Below are 17,572 nucleotides of genomic sequence, written 5' to 3' on the forward strand. Positions count from 1 at the left end.
GGCATTTGTATTCCCGTATCCACTCCGCTAAACCTGGTGCGTGTTATGATTCGCTCAGATGTAGCTGAGGCGAAAACAGAAAGGTATTCATTCACTGTGATTGGACTTTCTGTTGTTCCTTTCTTTATCAAAATGCTTTACCTTTTTTTTTTTTAAACGACAAATCCGGCCTCCTTATCTCATCACTCATCTGTGACTGGCTCGAGCTTTCTGTCGCTAATTATGAAGAGGGATGCTATGCTGCTAATCATAATGAGGCTGGTGCTAGCTTGTCTTTCCCAGGGGGGCTGTGAGCCTCGATTTTTGGAAACAAAGGCATCAATATCTAAGGCTCCCTGTGGATTTTTTTTTTTTTCTTTTTTTTTGCAGTGCTCTGTCTATGCACATAGTCCACAATGTGCTCTTCACATAACCAGGTACCACAGCCTGCGCCCTCGTTCCGTGTCCAGCCAAAGTTTAGGCTCTTGCACCTCGTTGAGTTATCCAATCTCATGTTGGTCGGGAAACGTCCTTGTCGGAAACTTTGCATGATGTAACAATGAAGAAATCCTGTCTGGCCGGGCGGGTTATTTTTTTGTGCTTGTGGTTTCCTGAAATCCCTCCATGCTTTTTTACACATGGAAACAAAAGGCTGCAAATGGGGTTTGTGTGCTTTCCTAGAGCGGTGTGGTTGAGCTGTCACCTTGCCACACCAGACAACTTTGCAGCAACGGATGTGGTCCTTGAGGGTGACTTGCTCTCGCTCTCTTTCGCTCTGTCATTTTTTTCCTTGCTCTCACATTTTTTTCACATTAACATCTTATTAGAGCCCACTAGTTTTGTCATTTTCTGCTTCTCCAGCAGCGAGCCAGGCTGTTTAACAACCTAAAGTGAAAGTGTTTGGACAGAGCTAATGCTGCCCTGCCAAATGCTTTAGGCAAGCCCTTTATGCAAACATTAATGCAAGCATAAATGAGTCTAGGCTCGCGTGTGTGTGTGTGTGTGTGTGTGTGTGTGTGTGTGTGTGTGTGTGTGTGTGTGTGTGTGTGTGTGTGTATTTGACCATCCTCTGGCTTTGTTGGAAAGTGGTGCAGTACTCTACCTGATCTCAGGACACAGTCTTTCCATTGGGCGTACTGTTTGCAGTGTGCTTTCTCTATAATAATGGGGGGCTGGTGTGCATAGGTTCATATGATTGTGGCCGTGCGTGAATGTTAAATGTTTTGTTTGTGTTTGCATGTCTGCGTGTGTGTGTGTGTGCGCACTCTGGCATGTGTGCTCTGAAAAATGACAGTCCACCACTCTGACTGCAGGACTTTCATTTCAGCCCGCAGATGCCATCTGCTGACCCTGCATATTTGCCTCAGCAGCAATCTTGCGCTCTTCCCCCTCCAACTATTGCTTTCTCGCACTTCCTCCCGCTCGTTTGTTGTCCCGTTCTGCACACATAACCGTCGCTCCTCTCCATTTCATCCTCCCTCAAACTCCTCATCTCTCCCTTGTCTCACTTATTAGGCAGCATTATCAGCCGCAGTGATTCACCGGGGCCTCCAGCCGCAACATCCCCGCCACCTTCTATCCAGTCCCTGCAACCCTCTTCTTCACCCTGCACTCACCCACTTCCCATCCTCACTCTCCTCATGTCTCGTATTTCTTATTTTTCATAGTCCTCGTCTGCTCATGCCTTGAGTCTCCCAATACCAAAGATGGAATCGATAAAGAGCTATAGATCGGAGATTGTTTGTTTTGGGATGACTTCAATTCTGGTGCTTTTTCTCAGCCTGACGCTGCATCTCGTTTTGAGGAGAGTCCTTCGTCATTTTTGTCACACCTTTATTTGGCAGGCTTGAGGATGGCAGATGAGAAGGAGTACAGGGAAATGGGAGAGGAGAGAGATTGAGTTGGTGAGTCACTGTCCATAAGGAGGCCACAGCAAACAGTCTGGAGCAGGCATTGTCTGTCTGGTTTGCTTATACTGTATGTGCTGTTGCATAAACACAGGCCCTTTTTGTCATGGCTGCTGTATTACGCACTATGTGTACACTGCAACATGCCTCGATGCATGAATGCGAAATTCCACCATGATGTATGTATTTTTTTTTCTGTTCAGTCAGTCTTATATTTAAAATGCATCTCCCCCTGGGAATTTACTGACCACATACCACATGTGGCCAGTCATCCAAAGCTGTTGTGATTGGATGTCACTAAACACACTATTGGCCCCGAGCCAAATGGGCATCAGGTGATAGATTAGGTTTCCAATAATATGAAGCATGCAGCCGATGTGGAAGGCTGTAAAAATCAATGCAGGTCTGAAGAGGCTGTCAAGGTGCTCTGAGTCACCAGAATATGTAGCTGGATTCTCAAGCCTGGCCTCATTTCTTTGATTTGGCTGCTGTAAGTGTGCTTAAGTGGCGCTAGTAAACTGATAGTCTACCACTGGTCTGTGTGGTTCAGTGTTGTCACAATTCTGGGATTTTAAACCTCAATACCATAATTTGAAAATGTTTGATATTAGATACGACAGGGAAAAATTGACACAACATGGAGGAAATTAAACAGAAAGATAAATATAACCAGGCCTGTGCGCAGGCACAGTAGAATCCAAGTTAATTTACTGCCGGAGGAGGCGGGCCTGTTTGGTAGGGCTGCACGATATTGGTAAAAACTGGCGATGTGACAAAATGTGATGTTTTGGTTTTATGGGATTTATGCAGTGCTATTAAAAAATACGTAAATTTCCTCCAGATGACTTGAATAACTCTTTGACCAGTGGCATGCAGAGCCTGTACGATATGTGTTGCATATTGTCGATCCTGGAAGGGGGATCCCTGCTCTGTTGATCCTCCTGAGGGTTCTTTCTGGGTTCTCTTTGCTGAACGGGTTTCGGGGAGTTTTTCCTTATCACAATGACAGGACTCCAAAGACAAATGAAGCAGTTTTGTGATTGTGATATTGGGCTGTATAAATGAGATACAATTTGGTACTCTCCAGTGACCATTAACATTTTATCAGCAAGCAGCTTGTAAAATGTTATCATTCAATAGATTATAGCCATTATTTTTTAGGTTGGGGAGCAAATCTACCAGCAACTTGTATACTGTATACAGTTAGCTGGTGCTAATTGTGTGCCCTCCCTGTGCTCTGAGAAAAAAATCTGAGACAATATTAGAGGAAAAAACGTAGGTCGAGAACTTACACTGGCACTCAGCCTGCCACAGCTGCTCAAACACACTGACACACATGACCAGCCTGCAGAGACTAAAGAAGCATCTCTGATGTTTTGATCCTTCTGGTAATCAAAAAAAAAAAAAAATGGTTCTTAAATAATGATAGCACCTTTGTAGTATTTTTAAAAAATGCCATAATTTTATTTCACCACAAAAAGGGATGATTAAATGTGTTTTCAGTTGGACTGAAAACAAGGAAATAATCAACATGCATGAAAAATATGTTTTCCATGGCTGCAACTGACAATCAGTTTCATTGTCAATTAATCAGTTTGATCTTTGTCTTTATTCATTGATTAGTTGTTCTATAAAATGTCAGACAACACAAGAGGAAGTCCTCAAATGTCACGTTCCACAATCCTAAGATAATTGGAGGTTTACTGACTAAAGAAAGGACTAAAGAAACCAGAAAATATTCACACTTTATTTTTTCCCCTTTTTTCCTTATTTTAAATGAAGTAAATGAATATTAGATCATCATGATAGATTGAGATTAATATAAATAGCTGTCAACTAATTGATTAATTGTTGCCGTTGTTGTCATATCATGCCCCAAAGTGCCATTGGCTAACTCCCAGAACCACTAAAGATCCTCGAAAGTAGTGTGACGCAAGTAGCTCATTTCACACTGTATGATGCTGTATAATCCCAGCAGATGACGGTGTTCATTGATTTGTCTTCAGTAGCAGAGTGATTTCATTTCACTGCTGGAGGTAGAAAAATGGCGGCAAAAAAGTAGTATGTGCTTTTTCAAGAAAAAATATGTTTGTTTGAATGTGTCAATAAGTATCTGTGTCAGAAATAACAACAGATGCACAGTTATGCATAATTCGAGTGAGAGTGAGGGCAGGAAGAGAGAGAGCGAGGGAGAGAGAGAGAAGGGAAAAAAAAACAAAGACAGAGGGTGAGAGCCCCACTCACTGAGAGAGTCTGGTTTTCTTTCAGTTAGTCAGTGTCTGGGTAGCAAGACTGTTCTGGTGCTGCTCCACCTCTCTTCTCCTTCTTCTTCTTACTCACTGTCTGGAATCAGGCCTGACTGGGAGGGACGTATGGGGACGTCTCCAAAAAGAGGTGCGTATAAGATGGAAAGATTTTCTGCTGTGTGTGTGTGTGTGTGTGGAGAGAGAGAGAGCAAGAGAAGGGAGGGAATTAGAGTGAGGGATGAAATATAGCGTAGGAAAATAGGAAGAGGTGAAAGTGAAAATGGAAGCGAGAGAAGCAAGAAACAGAGATGACATTAACAGGTCCAACCAAGTATTGCTCTGCACATGAAGGAGACGAGCAAACTTTGTTGTGCTTGCCCTGCTGTGTTTCCAGGTGTATCAGAGTCTCCATCTACTGTCTGTTGAGATTGAGGAAGTAGCGATAGTGACTCCTCTGTCCATGCAGTCGTGTCAGTGCTGTTTGCTTTTTTTGCTGTGCGTTGTCTATCTGAGCTACAGTACGTCTAAACCCCACTGTGGCCGACGCAGACAAAGGCTCCTGTGTGAGTGTTTGTTGAGGAAAACAAATGACTGTTCTGTGCGCGTGCTGCTGCGCGTGTGTGTGTGTGTGTGTGTGTGTGTGTGTGTGTTCACGGGTAATGTGTGCACCCTTGCACTCAGGGGTAGCAGTTGCAGGCGTAGCTAGGAGAACTCAGAGGTTATTTGAGATCATTAGGCAGCTGCCTGCACTCCTGGGTCCTGACTCCTCTCTTCTTCTCTCTCCTCTTGTCTTCTCCTCTGTGAGGATTAAGCAGTTTCGAGCAACAGTTGCAGACAGCTGGGAGCGAGTCATACTCTGACATTAGTTGAACAGCTGTTTTATCCCCACGGCCTGTGCCTGAGAACCGGGGGTTTAGATTTGACACAATGGGCCCGCTTTGTTTCGTACAAAGACAATGGTTGTGATTGCTGGAACGTCTGAGCGGCGGAGGGCGCTACCCGTTCTCAGAGACAGGCAAAGCAAAGTGTAAGAAACTTAACACGTTTTTCTTGTGTTTGCATATTTCGCCCCGGGAAAAACAAGTCTCCCGCTTTGTAATTTCATTTTTTTTACTGTACGTTTGCACCTGCACTGCCTCGGCTCACGTGCACACCAGCCTATTTGCATCATAGCCTTCTCCGTGAGGTCCTAATTGTTCTGCTCGCTGAAAAGAGGCCTCTGATAGTGGTAACTAAAACAAGTGGATCTTATTCCCATAGCAACAAGAACATATCTTTCCCCAAGAGCAGAATTCATTAATTATGCCTTTCTTTTACAAGACCTTTATTTTCTAAGACAGGAATTAGAATGCATGCTCAATTTCCTCCTCAGCACAAGAGCTGCACCGCCGACTGCATCACCTCTCCAGCTGCTACCCAGACAACTAATAGAGAAATGCTCCGTCGCCTGGAGAATATTAATACACTCATATCTATGCACACACATCACACCCGCACACACTGGTAATGGTTATGTGTACTTTTTTGTGTGTATCGGAGTGCGCTTTTTATGCATGTGTTTACACCTTGTGTCATGGACTATTCCTAAACACAGCCAGCAATGCCACGCTGCTCTTCATTCGATTTTACTCAGCCTCGCCGTATTTTTTCTTTTCCACCTTATTATTGCCAGTCTGAGGTAAAAGATTACATATAATCCGCCGGCCTGTGTTTGTGTCTCTGCTTGAGTGAGAAACAAAAACAAGACGAATGAGGTAAAAAGGGAACGTTGTTACTGTGTAGTAAAACCTCACGTCACGTCAGGTTAGGGTTAGAGTGTCTTTTTATGCGTGTTAGCAGTGCTGACACATGGAGATGGTTGTTTCGGTTTTAAGGCTTCCCTTTTTGCCATCATGACCTGTTTTCATATGAGCAGCGATGGCAGGAAGTCAATTCATTTATTTGATGAAAAATCCTCCAACCATTCTGATAATCCTGGAAGGCACACAGAGTGCTCTGATCCAGTTTGGGCCCCGCCACAAATGGGCATGCGCGCCTCCTGTTGCCGCTTGCAAGAAGAAGAAAGCAGTAAACATCCTCATCGTTGGAAAGTTGGCACTTTAATTGCTTCGTATCAAATCCAATGCGATGCACAGCAAAGCCAGCACAACAAAATGATGCGTCCCTCTCCAAACACTCGACACACTGAACTGCAGATACCGTATGAGCAATACAAATAAAGATAAGTGATTTTCCCCTCCAAATCATCTTCTCTTAGGCAGAGATAATGTCATGTACCTAAATGTGGAGGAGTCGAAAAGACTCAAAAGAAAGCCTGTGCAAGAACACTGCTGCATCCCACTTCACAACAAAGGATTATCATCTCTACTTCGAGTAGTCTCCCTTTGACGCTCTCTAGATCTGATATGACTGAATAGGCTCTACAGAAGCAGTGCTCGCCTTGTCTCTGCTGCGACTATCTGGTCCTGGCAGATCAATGCAGAGGAGATGAGAGCACATGTAAAGATATATCATTCTGAGGGGGGAGAATACAGCCTCAGCTCCTACCTGCAGCACTGTCATTCAGTATTCTGCTTGGTCAGAGGAAGAAGTCATCTGCCACTGCAATTCTCTCCCCTCTCTCCCTTCCCTTCCCTTCACTTCCTATCCTCCCCTCCCCTCCACATGCACACACTCATCCTCCGTCCTCCCCCCCCCATCTTCCCTCCCATTCTCAAGTGGGACTGTATAGAGGAGTGCAGGGCTGATAGTGCAGAGGTCTAATTGTAGCAGAGAAGAGAGCAGTAATGAGCCGGCGCACCGCCTGAAGTTCACATGGAGAAAGAGGAGGGAGGGTGCGAGGAGGGGAGGGGAAAAGAAGGGAAAGTGAGAAAGCCACACACAGGGTGAGAAAAAGCGGAGAGATGGAGGGAGGGAGGAAGCAGAGAGGGAGAGAGAGCTGAGGCAGTCGGTCTGCTGGGTGCTGTGTCAGTGGTTCACACAGGCGCTAGCATTTTATAGCTGCTCTGTTTGGCTCAACTGAAGGCCTTCACTGCCCTCTCACACACACACACTTGTGTTTCCATCCCTTCAGTTCAGAGACGTTACACTGATTTACATAATTCCTTGGGATTGACTAACCCTAACTTTAATGTCTACTTGCCTAACCTGAACCCTTCTGACTCAACCTCACCTTAAACCAAGTCTAGAATAGAATGATATATCTAATAATGACTTGTGTTTTGTCCCCAAAAGGAAGTTTTAGGCCCCAAAACATGATTTATACATCCTAAAACTTGCCCACTACCTGTATATAGAGTATTTGTTGTGGTTGTATCTGTTTATATCCATATTTGCTGTCAAGCATTGTGGAGGTTTTAGAGCGTTATTCACGCTGGTTACTTATAGAGCTTTGTGAAATATCTTGAATATAACTAGAAGTGCTAAGCCTAAGGCAAAGTTTCCACACTTTGATAAAAAACATGGCATACTCAGAAAAAGCTTCTATGATTCTAGATCGTAACGTTGGCCATCGTAATTAGAGCTTCACTATTGCAATCAAATCCAAATATATCCAAATCGGAGGAGCTGCAATTTTTTTCATGAAGGTAAAATGTGCCATAATAGCGTTATTATAGATCCCACTCAACTTCTTCCAAGACCAGCCCTATGATGGGTTGGCTTTGTTGGTAGTGTTCTCGATGCTCAACTCAAACTATTAACTCACACAGTAGCTCCAGTAATGTCTGTTATCTGCTGTTTATGAGCTGTAATTTTGCGGGTAAACACACCGACCTCTTGAGTCAAGCACTTTGAGTGAGCTTCTTGTGAGAAGAAGACACTATTATAAATAAAGCATTGTGGTGCTACAGAGATGCACCAACCTACAATCACAGTCTTTTGACATAAAGGAACAAGCTTGTTCTGTTCAAATCACTGCAAAAAACACCTAATTTTAATACGTTTCTCAGTGAAAATGTAATGCAAAAAAGACTCTTTCCAGCGAAATCCTGACTCTCACAGCATTTGCCCTATCTGTCCAAATAATCACAATATGATATTCTTTCCAATTACTTTCTGTCCTGCTTGTAATTAAAGTGTTCCATTCAGTGAATGTAAAGCCCTGGCGGTATCTGCACTAACATATGGCTTTGCTTCTCATTTTACCAGGTCCGGTATGTGATGAGCCAGCAGAGGGGAAGAGGAAAGGTCGTCCTAAAGCAGAAGTGCAGGAACTAAGAAGCATCCCTGTGAGTATCTCTTTGAACTGACTGGGTGTTTGAAGTGGGCTTCATTTTTCTCCTGCTCAGAGTAGGCAGCTCCCCATGATTATGCACAATATATAAAGCACAGTATAGCAATAATCTTTGCTTGTATTGAACTCTCTCTTCCTGACCCCCGAGCAGGCCCATATGATAGTACAATGGAAGGAAGAGTTTAAGCGTCGCTCCAGGGTTAAGTGTCCGTGTTCAGGCTGCTGGTTAGAGTTTCCCAGCATCTATGGCGTCAAGTACCACTATCAACGTTGCCAGGGGGTGAGTCACTTACCTCTGTTATTTCCCGCTATGCGGCTATTTCCACTTTATGATTCAGTATGGACTTCATCACAGTAAAGCTATTGGAGAGAAAGCACCAAAAGAGGGACGATTGCAGTTGGTGATAGATTAGCTGTAAAGTTAAGTCCGAGTTTAAAAGCTCCAGAGACTTTATAACGCTCACACCCCAAATATTAAGTGATAATTACATGAGCTGTTGTTTCAGGAACCTGTGATTAGTCAGCTGAAGTCTTCCAGTAAAAGCTACCCTCTGTCATTTTGTTGTGCCTAGGGAGGGAGCTCAGTTTAAATCCCCTCTCCTCATGTCTGTGTTTGCTTCAGGCCCCCGTAGCTGAAAAGCTGAGTCACGGCTGCCCCTACTGCGAGGCAGTGTTTGCCACAAAGGTGCGCCTGCAGAAGCACAAGCTCTGGAACCACCCAGACAGGGTCAGTATGGAGCCCAAGGACGAGCAGTCTAAGCTTCAAAAGAGCCCCGTCAAGTTCAACACCAAGAAAAGGTGACTGGGATTTAGAGCTCAAATTCCCACCCACACTGAGCCACATAAGCGTGTTTGTAACGTCATAATGCTGACTGCCCCGAAATATTGTCCTCCCTCGCTCTGTGATTTCAGGCCCATGGAGAACAGTCCTCCCTCTCCGGTGTTCTTCAAAGTGAAAAAGACCCACGAGGTGTCCACGCCCTCTCAGAATGGGGAGCTGGCCCACCAGAGGAGTGAGAGGAAACAGCACAGCCACAGCCAGCCTTCACAGCAGATTCACCAGTCGCAGCCGGTCCAGTCTCAGTCCCAGCAGTCGCAGTCCCACAGCACGTCATCAGATGCGGGCGGCAGCGAGAGCGAGGGGGGCAGCCTTCCCCCTCCGTACCCTGACGAAGACCCGGAGCGAATGAGGCACAGTAAGATTACAGTTTACTAGTCTTTGTGTCACAGCTCTCATGTCCTCGTTAAACGCTTGTATGTGTTTGACCCGTCCTTGCTCCGTGTTTTTCTCTTGAGCTAGGACGGAAGCAGAAAACGCCTAAGAAATTCACGGGAGAGCAGCCTTCTATATCTGGAACATTTGGACTGAAAGGTAAAAACTGTGTAAAGCTTTAGTATTTAACGACCGGAGAATAAAAATCTTTTTCAGAATTAATTGTCCACCTTATTGCACACAATGGGCTTTCCTCGCCTTCCTGTTTCTCTCTCAGTCTGTGTCCGCTCTGTTGCCCTCGGCAAAATCTTTTAAGATATTGCCCAAAAATCGCACATCATGTTTGTAATTTCTCACCCCGATTCTGTTATCACAACAGTTTTAACGACAGTAAAAAAAAAAAATACCAAAAATTGGGCCACGAAATATACCTGGGGGTGTGGGAAACATTGAAACCACATTTTATAATGAACACTTACCCACAACAATCAAACAACTATGTGGTGTAATCTCCTGTGGGTAGAAGTAGAGTTTGTAACTGATTCATCGTTGTTTACTGACAATACAGTAAGCCACAGGATCCATATGATAATTTACTGAATAATGAAATACAATGGGAGGACATATGTACCACTGATTGAAGATATTTACGAGAATTGTGGGTTTTGCGAGCCTCATTCAGAAGAACTTCTACTAAATTGACTGCTTGAGCGATTGTGAACGCTCCCTACTGCTGCTGATCAATGGTACTGGTCGTTTAACAGTGCTAATGTGGCAACTGCAGAGGTGTTTCATATCCGGCTAAATGAATCAGCGACTCACACACACCAAGCACACGTCGCACTCGCACAGTCACACAGAGCTTTTCCCGTGTCTGCCTCTCTCTCTCTTTCTTTTTCTGTCTCATTCATATGAAAATGCTCAGTGACTCATATAGCCTACACAGGGCTGCAAACTACTTATCAAACACTCCATCTGCAGATTGCAGGACTCACAGCGCTCTCTTGCTCTTCAGTCTGCCTGTCACCGATTCAGTTGAACTTAAACAACCTCCTTGTCTCGTTTCTCTCTCTCTCTTTTGAGCGGTTTTCTATTTTTTAACGCCCAGTATCAACTTTCCTTTTTTTTTTTGTACTGCTCTTGCTCAGCATTGTCCTCCACCTATCCTCCATCGTCGTATCTCTCACTTTACTGTGAAGACTTTCAACGGGAGTATTAATTACTACCATGGCTGTGTTTCTGTGTGTTTGTTGTAGGTATGACTAAGGTGGAGGAGAAGCTGAAGGCGGGCCGCGCGAAGAGACCGGAGGGGAGTGGGTTTAGTGAGGAGCCCCAGAGAAGACCTACGCCAAGTCAGTCATCGAAGAAAGACCCAGCCACAACGAGCTCTGGTGAACACCTTCTCAGTGTTTTAATAAGTCATAACAATGTAGAAAGTGACCCAATTTTAAAGTCAACAAAGGCTCATACGATATAACCTTAAATCTCTTTTCTTAGGCATAAATATGGTTGTAAAAGGGTTGATCCATTTCCAACTAAAATTCTTGGAATTCTTCTGGAAGGTTTTCAATAATTTCAATATTAACATTGTACCATTTAACAGCAAGCATTTGTATTAATGGGGGGGAATACACATAAAAAAGCAAGACTTTGGTCAAAAGTATGCCCACTTTATTGGATTTTAAACATGCTCTTTCATCACAGGTACAGATATTTTTTTACTACCCATTCAAGAGGAAGTCAGTAAAATTACAACCATCTGCATGCACAGTGCATTCTCCCATCAAGTGTGCATCCACCACTACTGCCAACACTTTTGCACAGTCAGAGCCAACAACTACAGGCTTCCAATCACTTGATTATATTACTGGAGTGAGCTGCATTTAATTAAAGTTCAGCTCAACTGAATTGTTGTTTTTTTTTATAACAATGGATTATAAACAGTTCTGCTTATAATATGGTATAAGTTTTTTTGTCTTTTTTTCTTTCTGCCTATGACAGAGTCATATTTTATTCCTGTTATTTTCCATACCTTTCCATAAATTCCTGATAATATTTGAATATTCCTGGAATTTTCAAACCCAAGGCCGGAATAAGACACATTATAACTATCACAAAATAGTGATTATTTTAATCATTGATTGATGTGTCAGTTATTCTGTCCATTTCATGTATAAAATGTCAGAGAATTATGAAAAATGCCCCTCACAGTTTCCCAGAAGAGAATGTGATGCCTTCAGGTTGTTGTTATTCAATCAATAACAATATAAAACAGATATTAGCACCAAATACTCTTTGGGACTAATGAATGTTTGCTGATTCAAATAACTTAATTATTAACTGCTCATCAAAATTGTTGCTGATTGGTTAATTGACTAACCGACACAGCTCCACTGTGATATCTGACAGGGAATCAATCAGAGATTATTTACATCAGCGACTCACTAACTGCACATTAGCTCTGCTAACACTAGCATAAAATTAAGATGTAAAACAAGGAAACAGGAATACTAAGCACACAACCATGCCAGCAGGGTTGGATAGTAATAGATTATAGAATAGTCTGTTTTAAGAATTCAGATTACAAAAAAATAAAGAAGTATAATCAGACCAAAATATATATATATATATACATATATATATTATAAGAATTTTTTTTTCAATTACCTTGCGTGTTACCTTTTTTTTATAGAGTTAAATATTTTTAAATGTTTAAAGAAAAAAATAATATTTGTGGTATTCGCTGCATACATTTTCTTAGTTTAAAGTGCAACATTTTCAATATTTGATTTTAGAGTAATCTAAAGGTATTCAGATCAGATCACAATTCTTTTGTTAAAAAAAAAAAAAAGTTACTTAAATGTACTATGTCATTTCTATTTATCAACCGACTGAATTTCAAAGTTATCTGACCCAACAAAAAAGCACCCCAGTAATATTTGATTGGCTAACTGAGAGTAACACCGCTTTTGTATGTTTCTAAGGTGCTGTTCCTGACACTCAATGGCAGCGAGCGATCTCAGAGCGAGGTGAAGTGGTGTGTCCAACCTGCTCCATCGTCACCAGGAAAACAATCCACGGCCTCAAGAAACACATGGAGATTTGCCAGAAGGTCAGTAGGCAATAACGCTGTCCATTAAACTGGGAGCGAGTGAGTGCGCTGTCTAGCAGAGCTTTCTGTGAAACCATCATGTAATATCAGTTTACATACTGACAAAACTTTTGTGAGCCAAAAGTGCTTTTTTTTTCTCCTGATTATAAAATAAAGCTTTCTCAACCCATAGGATAGTTTACGCAAGAGATTATAACTTTGACTGCAGTGTTATTAGATACCTATCCCCGAGGACCCCATTGTGCAGAGTCAAGGGAGCCTTTACTGTAATCATATTGATTCGAAGTCCTCAGAAATACAATTAAGCAGTATCTCAGTACAGTAATCCCAACCAGTATTCTCTTGTAATAATCTTTACTCATCTGCTCTGATAGGAGAGCTAATATCAGTGAAATGAATCATGGGGATGGACCCTGTGTAAGCATGTGGTTCATTTGCATTGCACTCAATTGTGGTCAATCGTAAAAGATGAAAGAGAAGTGAAGTGCAGAAGAAGTTAATCCGGCTGCATTATATTGAGCTTTTCCCCGAGAACAGCCCAGCAGGAGTGGTGCAGCAGCCTGGAGGCCCTCAGAGAGACGAGTTCCTACAGCCATTTTAATGGCTCTTTGGCCCAGTGGCCCGTATGACTCTATTAAAGTGACAGTCTGCCATTAAGCAATGACAGAATCACCACATTACCGCTGGGTCACTCACCATCAAAACACCTCCAGATCAATACTGAGGTGTGGAGCGAAATCTACGAGAAAGAACACTTTGTGTTAAATTGGCTTTCCTGGTCCTTTGTGCTTTATGTTGACCAAATGTAACAAACTATATTAGGTTATAGATGAAAGGTTGCCATTTTTTATAGATCCAATAAAGAGTGTAGCCAAAGGGTTTGTACAGGTGCTTGAAAATACCTACATTTTGATGTAGCGTTTTCAAGGCGTGAAGGTGCTTGAATGTTGGATAAAGCACTTGAAACTGTATCTTCATGATGTTCATGATACGATGTTTTGTATTGTCTCAGCCAGGTTTTATAGGACACATTTTGAGACATGAAACTTGGTTGTTTGTAGCACAATCGTATCAAACTTAATGCCAATTTAAATAATAATTTGAAGTATGCACATTGTATATACTTGTTTTTTATTATCTAATTTACCACAGCTGTGAGGTTCTGGAAAAACCTTAAAAATGTAACTTGAAAACACATGAAAAGAGAAAATGTATAGGGACTATATCACCACAAAGAGAGTGTGACTTGTAAGTTTCCTTTCATAGAAATGTTATCTGATCCACTATCTGGCCTTCAATCCCTGCAGCTCCAGGATGCTCTGAAGTGCCAGCAGTGCCACAAACAATTTAGGTCTAAGGCCGGCCTCAACTACCACACCATGGCTGAACACAGCACCAAGGTACATCACACGCATGCATACATAGGAGCTAGTCGTTTCCAAAGTTCGGTTTAATAACGGGTCCCTTAAGCTTTATATTTGACCCGATCTGCTCCCTCATCCATCACTCAGTAGTCCAGATGAGGATGCTTTTGGGACATAGAGGTCTTATGTTTCCCCTCTGTCACACTGACCCACTGACCAGGGTGGTTAGTTACTGGACACCACACCGAAGCACTGCACCCGTTCAGTAGGAGGTCAAACTTGCACTTGTGACTCCATGTATGGACATCCGCCATACACTACTGCTGGTGTCAGCTTTCACTGTGTTTGGTGAAGGGTGTTCTGCATGTACACATACACATACATTTAGTTTCCCATGAGCTATACTACGTGTTATCTTTTGAATATTCATCGTCAGCTGCTATGCCCTTCTCTAAAAAAAATCTGATCTCGGGGGTTCGTAAAGGATCAAACATTTGAACTTGTATTCTTGTCCTTGAAGTTCTCACATTTCTCCCTGCAGCTGTCTTAACTCTGACAGCAGATAGCTTCATTAAGATATTATCGTGACACTCCTGCATTAGAGCAATGTTACCGCTATGAAGTTTGCTGAATAATTCAACACTGCCTGTTTCAAAAAGTATCATGAAAGATTAATGAACGTACGTGCATCAAACCTTGCAGCATGCGGCATTAGTGTTTGTGTTTACATGAGCTTTCTTTCCAACAGTATATGACAGTATACAGTGTGTGAACATGCATGGCTACGGGTGTGAAGGGCTTTAGGTGTCACCGTCAGTTTAAAAGTGATGATAGATGGCTGTGCGGTCTGTGTCAGCCTGGTTTAACTGTTTGATACAGCCATTTGTCTTCAGTTTGGACCTGTTGTGCTCCAACTTTATTGGCAGCATTCCAGTCTAGCAGAGCAAAAAGACACCAACTATGTGTGTGTGTCTTAAAAGTGAGATGCTCGAAGGTTTGTGACAGGCTGAGAGCCATCACCATGTTCATCCTGTGTTTCTGTGTTGGCGTCGGTGATTGTGCCGATCAAAGAAGGCTTTTATCATTCGCAGGTGTGACCGATGTTAGACACATTATTTATTTATTTTTTTTGTGTTTTGGGTCAGGTTTTCGAGCAAGCAGGTCATTGAGGACATTTTATATGTATTCGTATATATGTTAAAGAGATTTTTCTTTTTTTGCGTTTTTTTTTGTGTCCACAGTACACAGCAAGTGCTGACAGTTTTGGTCTTCTTAAGTCATAGTCACATATGTGTTGTTTATGTAAATGCATTGAGATATAGTATTGTATTGTCCAATGGTAGTTGATCTTTATAATAATATAGAGAATGTGTCTATATACTACTTTTTCTGCCATTTTTTTCATCAGTTTTTGTTAATGTTGCTGGTCGTGTTACCTTTTGTTGAATCTTCACTGAGTTTTCTCTTGTTTATGAGTTATGACGTTTGATGTGCTTAGTGTATATGATAGGGGTGCACCGATCCGATATTAAGATCGGATATCGGCCCGATATTGACAAAACGATCCAGTTTTTGTTTTGTTTTTTTCTCCGTCGCAGCACATCCTACGTCATTCGTCAGCGTTAGTGTGTCGCATGCTGGAGGAGCACAAGTTGTTGTTTGACCAACTCTTTATTAGTTTATTCTCAGGTTCAGCTGCTATGTTTTATTTTGTATTCCTGTTTGCAGGACGTTACACCTACTCACGTCACATTTCTCCGCTGATTAGCTAGTAGCCCCGCCATCAGTTGTTAGCCTCACCGATCAGCTGTTAGCCTAGCAATGCTAACTTTCAAACCGACGTACTCAATACTATGTGGGCTGTCCATCGTTGCTCCGTTGGTCCTCCCTCCACCAAAACCTCAGAGTTATTCACCGCCGGGCTGCTTTGTCTCCTCCTCTGCTGCTGCGGTCTCCCCCGGCTCGCAGCGATGTTATTATTATTATTAATGTTACACATGTTTACAATGTTCGGTAACTGTTTGATTATTTTGTCTTAGGTAGGAAAGTCTGGTGCCTTTAGTCCCTTTCACATGGTGGAAGTTATACAGTTTATTATTAATTCAACAACAGTATCGGATCGGTATCAGATATCGGCCGATACGCTCAGCCCAGGTATCGTATCGGTATTGGATCGGAAAAAACTGGATCGATGCATCTTTAGTATATGATTTGACTTGGCGTTTCCACTCACGTCAGGACCATTATGTTCTCAGTGTGGTCACGTGGCACAGCTTGAGTGCAGTGTGGGGAAAACACAGAGGGCCGACAGAAGGACAGGGGTCACCCACTGAGCTTGACCTTGATGTTGCTGTTGCTACTGTGATACTGCCACCTATTGTCTCACTCTCTTTCTCCTGTGCTTGCTATTTTGCACTCTTTCTGTCTCTGATAGAGGCATTAAGAATACATGCTGATGCTGTTTCATGCCCCCAGTGTAAATCAGTGGCTGAGGTGGTGTCTGTTCTCTTGCCCGCTGGCCTGAGGATGATTCCCAGAAGGAGTTAAGCTCTGTCACAGTTTCCCATCCGCTTCTTACCTTTACATAAAACTTAGGTTGTGTCTCAGTCATCTCAGTCCTTTCTCCTCGTGTTAACACATGAGAAAACACATGAAGTTCGCTCCACTGGGATTCCTCGCTAAGTCCAGACTCTCTCCAGTCCCCTGCATTTCTCTTCTTTCTCCTCCCTGGCAGCCCCGCCATCTGTTGTTCTGGTCTTTGCTGGGGTTTGGCACAAGCCCACGGTCGAGTGAAAACACGAGTCTGACAGTTGTCATAAACATGCCTTGAGTAACAGCCTCACCATGAAACCATTTAATGATCCTGGCACAGTGTGAACACATGAGATGGAAAACACATTTTCATCACCATTTTTTTTTCCCCGAGTCAGGAGGGAGGGGGAGTTGATGTGGTGGGACACGCTTACGCGACGTTGTGTTTGTTCCCCTTCAGCCCTCGGGGAGCGAAGGCCAGACGGGCGACACGCACAAGGAGAGAGAAAGGCTGCGCCTAGTGCTCAAACAGATGGGACGAATCAAGTGTCCTACTGAGGTATGCACCCCCTCTTTCTTCCTGTGTCCCTTTTCTCTTTTCCTTTCTCTCATTCTTCACTACTTCTGCTTTCTGGTGTCCTTCATTTCCATTGCCTGACTTTTCTGTCTTTTCATGTCACATTTTCCTCTCTCCACATCTGCCAGTTTCGATTTGGTTTCTCCCTTTTCCTCAGGCTCCTCTTTTTTGTGTCTGCCTCCTTATACCTCTCTCTCTCTGTCTCTCTCTCTCTCTCTCTCTCTCTCTCTCCTTTTTCCTTTATGCCTTGTTCTTGACATGTTGCCCAAAACCACATCAACACTCTGCTTCCCATTACTCACACTAGAGTGCAAAAAGGCAGAGAGAGCTGCAAAAATTAGACTGTGACATGTCCTCACACTGAAAACACACAGTTTCCTCCTGTTATCTCTGTCTTTTTTAACAGTA

The 17,572-nt window shown here is 43.0% G+C and overlaps 1 protein-coding gene across 8 annotated transcripts in view; it reads left to right on the forward strand.

Annotated features, from left to right (window-relative positions):
- znf512b (zinc finger protein 512B) overlaps positions 1–17,572 on the forward strand; it is a 31,548-nt gene that overhangs the window by 6,331 nt on the left and 7,645 nt on the right. For 3 of the 8 annotated variants that reach the window (XM_030422883.1, XM_030422881.1, XM_030422886.1), the window contains 9 exons: positions 8,282–8,361; positions 8,518–8,646; positions 8,989–9,164; positions 9,279–9,562; positions 9,661–9,738; positions 10,836–10,970; positions 12,564–12,691; positions 13,999–14,091; positions 17,048–17,146. In XM_030422883.1, the coding sequence (XP_030278743.1) occupies positions 8,282–8,361; positions 8,518–8,646; positions 8,989–9,164; positions 9,279–9,562; positions 9,661–9,738; positions 10,836–10,970; positions 12,564–12,691; positions 13,999–14,091; positions 17,048–17,146 (1,202 nt within the window). Of the gene's footprint in view, positions 1–4,123; positions 4,281–8,281; positions 8,362–8,517; positions 8,647–8,988; positions 9,165–9,278; positions 9,563–9,660; positions 9,739–10,835; positions 10,971–12,563; positions 12,692–13,998; positions 14,092–17,047; positions 17,147–17,572 lie in introns of those variants that run through there. The other 5 variants (XM_030422885.1, XM_030422889.1, XM_030422884.1 and 2 more) reach the window with 4 other exon arrangements.

Source organism: Sparus aurata, chromosome 7, assembly GCF_900880675.1.
Source record: "Sparus aurata chromosome 7, fSpaAur1.1, whole genome shotgun sequence".
In the NCBI taxonomy this organism is placed as follows: domain Eukaryota; kingdom Metazoa; phylum Chordata; class Actinopteri; order Spariformes; family Sparidae; genus Sparus; species Sparus aurata.